General features: G+C 43.4%; 1 protein-coding gene across 1 annotated transcript in view; it reads left to right on the plus strand.

Moving 5' to 3' along the window:
* Window positions 1-5,708: 5,708 nt before the first annotated feature.
* ptdss1a (phosphatidylserine synthase 1a) overlaps window positions 5,709-7,500 on the plus strand; it is a 34,529-nt gene continuing 32,737 nt past the window's right edge. Inside the window, exon 1 of the mRNA XM_063198487.1 lies at window positions 5,709-6,172. Coding sequence (XP_063054557.1) covers window positions 5,994-6,172 — 179 coding nt within the window. The 5' untranslated portion in view covers window positions 5,709-5,993. The remainder of the gene's footprint in view (window positions 6,173-7,500) is intronic.

A 7,500-nucleotide genomic window follows, 5' to 3' on the forward strand; every position in this document is an offset into this window, starting at 1 on the left:
TCTCCAACACAACACTCTGTGAAGCGTCCTTGGGTGTTTTGAAAGGCGCTATATAAAACGAAAGTATTATTATTATTATTATTATTACATTACATTACATTACATTGCATTACATTACATTACATTACATTACCTTGCATTACATTACATTACATTACATTGCATTACATTACATTACATTACATTACCTTGCATTACATTACATTACATTACACTACATTACAATACATTACATTACATTACATTGCATTTGGCAGACGCTTTATAACCAAAGCGACTTTCAAAAGAGGACATAATCAAGCCAACATCACAAGCAAATACAAAGTGCACAGGAAATATGCAGAACAAGTGCAGTTGCAAAGAGGGGTTCGTTTTTTTTTGTTTTTTTTAATTAATAAGGAGCACACACACAGCACACCCACAAACACATACGCACACACACACTCAAACTAAACTAAACTAGACTAAACTAAACAAAAACTTCATGTTTAGAGTCTGCCCTGGGGCTAGGCCAGCTCAAGCATTAGTTTAGTAGCTCCTCTCGAAAGAGGAAGGTCTTTACATCGCGTATTTACATGTTTACATGTTTAGTAAAAAAGCCGCACTCCCGGATCAATTGTAAAGACGCTGAAGAAGGCTTAGGCCGAAACGTCTGTCTGTCTGCCATGCTAACCCAGTATTAAAACTGCAAGAAATTGATCCGGGAGTTCAGCTTTTTTACTATACATGAACTTTGCTGTTTGCTCGCACCCAAAGACCTTGTAAGAAACTTTTCGGAGTTGAGCGCACTTTCTCTACTACATGTTCACATGTTGACATACTAAAGCCAGTGAATAAGATTTCTTTTTTCATTTTTAATCGCCTCAAATCATTGTTTTCCTACTGATGTGTTGAACTGCATATGTGTGGATTTTCACGACATACGTGGCCGTGAGGCGATTAAAAATTAAAAAAGAAATCTGATGAGTGCTTCTTTACTCACTTACTTTTGAGATTTGATTTCATTCATTGACGAAGTTAAGCATAGGGTTGCCACCTGTCCCGGATTTTCCTGATTGTCCCGGATTTTTATGGTCTGTCCTGGAAAGAAAAAATGAAAATCCGGGACACTGAATGTTCACAGAACATTTAAAGCATTAAGATAAAACATAAGGTATATATGAAGAGTTCAGATGCAAAACCCCCTAAGTGCCCTTTCATAAAATAATCTTAATTCATTTTTATTTAATACAAAGCTATCACAATTGCATTTTATTTAATTTTATTTATGTAACATAACTATTTATATGTATTATCAAGTACATGAATGTAAACCAAACCAACAACGGGGTTCTCTAAAAATATAGAAGTGCAGGTCTTCAGAAATGGAGTTAGGGGGTTTTGCATCTGAACTCTTCATATATACAGTAATAATTAAATAAAATTTTAGACAGCAATGAATTATCCCACCAACAGCACAAGTGATTAATTACAGTAGGCCTATATGGAGGTCCTTTCTCCCGTAGGTCAGTGGTTCCCAACCTATGGGTTGGGACCCAACTTATGGGTCGGCAAATATCCACATAGGGTCGCGGAGCACCCTTGATTTTAAGGGGTTTAATTTTAAACATATATAGCCCATGTTGAATAAATGACAAAGCATTTAACTAATATATGCATAGAAGCAACACATCAAACTACTTCAAACATGTTTTCTATATTTGACAAGACAAAGACAAATTGAGGAATAAAATAAATAAAATGAGTTTTCGCAGGAAACAGACTGCATCTTGTGACTCCCTCTCGTCTGGGCGCTCGCACGGTTGGGTCACCAAAGCTTACAATAGTAAAAACATGGGTCCCTGAAGAAAAAGGTTGGGAACCACTGACGTAGGCCATTCAACTGTTTAACAACACACAGAAGGACAATAAGAAGGACATCCAAGGGCGTAGGTTTGCCTTGAGTTTTGGTAGGGACAACTTCAACCCCCACCCAAAAAAAATAAATAAATAAAATAAATTACATAGATTCTTTATCTAGATTAATCTGACTGGTATTTGAAATTAATCTAGGCTCATTCAATATATGTGCCCTACCGGAATAATGACTATAAGTAAGGAAGACTGTTTCTTAAGCCAGGTGGCACATTAGACCAGGGCTCATCCTTTTCCCAAAATGAACAGTAGGCCTACTATATAGTAAGTGGTACACAGATAGGCCTAATGACGCATATCAAACATTTATGTAAACAACGACTAAGCATTTCTAATGGGCCTGGACAACATAACAATGGAGAGAGAGAGAAAGAGAGAGAGAGAGAGAGAGAGAGAGAGAGAGAGAGAGAGAGAGAGAGAGAGAGAGAGAGAGAGAGAGAGAGAGAGAGAGAGAGAAAGAGATCTTACATAATTTATTTATCAGCCACGTTTCCGCGGCACCCCTGTTGAGAAACACTGCTGTACACCACAGTAGGCCATCATGGATGTATGATCTGCCAATAGGCCTACTCATTTATGATCTGTCAATAGGCCTACTCATTTATGATCTGTCAATAGGCCTACTCATTTATGATCTGTCAATAGGCCTACTCATTTATGATCTGCCAATAGGCCTACTCATTTATGATCTGCCAATAGGCCTACTCATTTATGGTCATGTTAATCTTGTCTAGATAGTGAAGTGAAAGCCCAATTGGGCAACTCAAACTCCCATTGTCTTTGTGACACAGCACACAAGTGTAGGCCTACACTGCACACAACAAAAATGCATTTATGCCTCACCCGTGCAAGGGGGCATACCCCAATGGCACCCCATGGGGAGCAGTGCAGCGGGACGCTATCATGCTTAGGGTACCTCAGTCATGGAGGAGGATGGGGGAGAGCACTGGTTAATTTACTCCCCCCACCAATCTGGCGGATCGGGAGTCGAACCAGCAACCTTTGGGCTACAAGTCTGACGCCCTAACCACTTACCCATGACTGCCCAACTGTCTACCTAAACTAACAGAGTGTGTTTTTACACATTTGTCTACCCCAACTCACTCACAGAATATGATTTTGCACATTTGCCTTTTTAATTTTTAATTTTTCATTTTTATCTAGTCTTTATTATCTTGCCCCCTGACTATTATTATTGTGTGACTGTGTGTTTATTTATGTAGCTACTTGACACCTGAATTTCCCCCTGGGGATCAATAAAGTTTCTCTACTCTACTCTACTCTACTATTAGCCTACCTGCAGTGTTGCCAGCCCAATTGGGCTGCTTAGCATGGCCGTGTGCGGGTAAAAATGCCATTTAGCAGAAAGGGTTTTGAGCATTTTTCGGGCTGGAAATCCTCAGCCTCATCTGGCAACCCTGCCTCCCTGTATTACATAGAGTAGAGTAGAGAGTAGAGTATCGTTTATTGATCCCAGGGGGAAATTAAGGTGTCAAGTAGCATACACACATAAATAAAGACATAAAGACATTGTCCACAAGACATAACACACATATTTACACATAAAAATAATCATATATAGCTCACTGTTGCATACTTATTGCCAAGGCATCTCTCTCTCTCTCACACACACACACACACACACACACACACACACACACACACACACACACACACACACACACACACACACACACACACACACACACACACACACACACACACACACACACACACACACACACACACACACACCAAAAATAATAAAGTGTAAAGTGTCCACAGTGTTCACATGTGCCTTAGCTAAGTGGCACATAGTAGCCAAGACAAGGTGGCCATAAAGTGTCCAGGAGTGTCCATAGTCTCTCTGCCTAGTATGTCCATTGTATTCCTTAGAAAAAGAGATGGGGGGTTAAACACAAGTCACCCCCTGTGTCACTCCACACACAACACTCACACACACACACACACACACACACACACACACACACACACACACACACACACACACACACACACACACACACACACACACACACACACACACACACACACACACACACACACACACACCAAAAATAAAGTGTACATAGTCCAGGAGTATCAGTAGTCAGGAGTCATGAGTCTCTACCCACACACACACACACACACACACACACACACACACACACACACACACACACACACACACACACACACACACACACACACACGCACACACACACACACGCAGCTGTACATTCCGCTGAAAAGGAGTCGAAGGGTAGAGAGTCCAGGTAAAAAGAGTGTGCAGGAGTGGGATCTGTTTATGCAGTCCAGTCCCCTATGATGATCTCTCTCTGTGTGTCCTTCTGTGCAATGTTGAAAAGCTGAATGGCCCTGGGTACAAAGGACTTCCGCAGCCTGTCTGTCTTGCAGGAGATGGCGCGCAGTCTGTAGCTGAACAGGCTTCTCTGGTTGTTGAGGACTGGGTACAGTGGGTGCTTGTAGTTGTCCAAAATAGAGTCAAATCTGCTAAGTGTCCTCTTGTCGGCTGTGGTTGTGAGGGCGTCCAGTTCTGTGCCTACAACAGACCCTGCTTTCCTCACCAGCCTGTCAAGCCGTCCAGCATCTCTTTTCCTAATGCTGCCACCCCAGCATGCCACAGCATAGGAGAGCACACTGGCCATTGCAGACTGGTAGAACATCTGCAGGAGTCTGTTGCAGACATTGAAAGATCTCAGCTTTCTCAGAAAGTAGAGTCTGCTCTGGCCTTTCTTGTACAGTGCATGTGAGTTGGCAGACCAGTCCAGTTTAGAGTCCAGGTGAACACCCAGGTACTTGTATGTGGAGACTGTCTCCACAGTCTCCCCCTCGATAGAGACAGGCACCAGGGGTGGGGTGGTTCGCCTGAAGTCAATCACCATTTCTTTGGTTTTGGTGGTGTTCAGCCGCAGCTGGTTGGTTCTGCACCATTTGACAAAGTTGTGTCTTGAAATGTCCATGTGGGCATTAGGCCTATGTGTGGGCATTAGGCCTATGTGTGGGCATTAGGCCTATGCTATGTGTATTTATATGTAAGCTTGACGCCTTAATTAATTTCCCCCGGGGATCAATAAAGTTAGGCCTACTCTACTCAACTAGCCTATTCTCTATGGCAGGGGTATTCAATTACATGTCAATGAGGGCCAGCTTTTCAAACTCCTCCCAGTAGGCCTAAAGGGGCCGAGCTATAGGCCTACGCATGTATTATGGTTGCCGATTGTCAGTGAAAAAAATATGGGACACTTCATCGAGGTGGTGCATTTCTTAGTTGTAATTTCCTGCATTTTAATGTCCCGTGTCCCGTTTCAGCTCGATACGGAATCCGTACTTTTATCTCTAAAGTTCGAAAAACGATTCCAGAACTTTGCCATCCAAGGGCCGCATCTGGCCCCAGGGCCGCCATTTGAATAGCCCTGCTCTATGGATAGGCAAGGGCCTGGGGCAGTGGTTTTCAAAGGGGGCAGTGGTTTTCAAAGGGAGGGGTGAGTGAGTGAGTGAGTCACAGCTGTGAATTGTAGCCCAACTACCGTATGTGCACAATGCACTATCTCTGGGCCCTTGCCTAGGTAGCAATCTGTAAACAAGGTCAGTCGCAGGGCAGGCTACAGAGGTATGAATTGAAATAGATCTTATAGGCCTATTGGGGGAAAAAAACTCCTTTTGATAGTGTCACTAGTCTAGTGAGTGTTTGAAGTAGCGACTGAGGGAGGTTTGACCTATTGTGCTTTCCATAGGAATCGACGCCCTAAACACACACACCAATCGGAGGGCAGGAAATTTTACACCACACCACCACACACATCACATCGCCCCTGCTGTGGAGACTTAACTCTTTTCGTGCCGGTTTGGAGGACATCAACCCGACATCGGTGTTTTGAACTGTGCTGTACGCTGCAGGTGTTTTTATTACATCGAATAATTCAATCACACATCTAAAGAGGGGAATGGCTGATCGGAACATGGTTGGGTAGACCCTTTCAGAGCCCGAGTTTGGAGTCAGACGGTCTGTTACACACAGACCCCCTTCCCTTTCCCCTTGGTTTCGCAAAGCTGCTATGGCGTCCGGATACGGAGCCAGCAGAACCCTTCGTAAAAATGATGTGAACTACAAACATTTCCGAATGATCAACGAACAGCAAGTCGAGGACATTACAATTGACTTCTTTTATAGACCTCACACCATCACCCTGTTGACATGCACAGTGCTGAGTTTGATGTACTTCGCCTTCACAAGGTAAGTGAAGTGAAGTTTAGCCCGGAAAGCTAACTGGTTAGCCACAGCTAAACTAGCGGTAAATGAGACGGGATGCTTTCAATTGAATTGAATGGCCATTAGCTGCTAGCACTAGCACCGCTAGCTGGCTAGCTAGCAAACGTCAAAGCTCAACAGTATCAAAACGTAAACAGGATGGTCCCGTTTCTTATTATGGCTGACATAAGCATCCCGGGGAGGCTCACGGCGATTTAGACTTGCAGACGAAACGCCAACCTATCAAATGCGGACATAGCCAAAAATATTTTTTTTAAAAAACGACGGCTGGATATTTCTTAGTTCACTGAATGTTTCTGTCCGATGTAGTTAATGGTATTTAGCCACCCGACTCAAACATCTGTCCCATCATTCCACATCATTTTTACAACCCCCGAGGCTAAACATAAAAAACCCAAAATGCTGCCTTTTCTTTGCGAAGAGTTTGTATTAAAACAGCCAAGGAAAGCTGTTGTGTGTGTATGTGTGTGATCAGTAAGATTGCTTTGGGTGTGGTGGTGGGACAGTATCGGCATGAAGTTGGTGGGGGCTGTCATTGAGAATCATGTGATGATGTTGTGGACAAGGACTTAGCACTGGGGTCCGCTCATTTTTCCGACATACCATTGGTCCGATGCGTCAATGTTCCGAAAATGTCTCATTGATCCTACAGCACTTAGTCTCAGATAACTTTTTCCCAATAAAATGAAACCCTTTGTCCCGACAGTCCAATGTTCCGACCAAAAGCTGCTTTAGATCACCGTCATCTCTGAAGCCTGCGCAGTGGTCATGCAACTGTCTGTGGCAGGTTAGGTTTAGGTAAAGTTTTGGTCAAGGCACACATTTAAAACTCAGAAACATTGCAATATCCACAGGTTAGGGTTAGGAATGGTTTTGGGTAGGGCACAATTGTAAAACTTTGCATTAATGACAGGTTATGTTTAGGGGTGGTTTTGGTAAGGGCACAGCAAGACCGACTCAGGCGGCATCTATGTGCTCGTCGCAGCGCATGCAGCTGACACCGGGAAAAGCAGGACATACGACCTGGGATGATGACCAACCCCAAACAGCCATTGGTCGGAACATTGAGCTTTCGGAGCAAAGGGTTTAATTTAATTATTTCGAGTTAGTGGGCTGTAGGATCAATGGGAAATTTTCGGAATATTGACGAATCGGACCAAAGGGGTGTCGGAAAAATGACATGCTACCCTTAGCACTACACCCTACGGGTGTGCAAGGGTCAGTAGGCTACTGTGCGTGTGTTTATGTTTGTTTTCATGTTAAGTGTGTGTGTGTGTGTGTGTGTGTGTGTG

This window comes from Engraulis encrasicolus, chromosome 5, assembly GCF_034702125.1.
Source record: "Engraulis encrasicolus isolate BLACKSEA-1 chromosome 5, IST_EnEncr_1.0, whole genome shotgun sequence".
Lineage (NCBI taxonomy): Eukaryota > Metazoa > Chordata > Actinopteri > Clupeiformes > Engraulidae > Engraulis > Engraulis encrasicolus.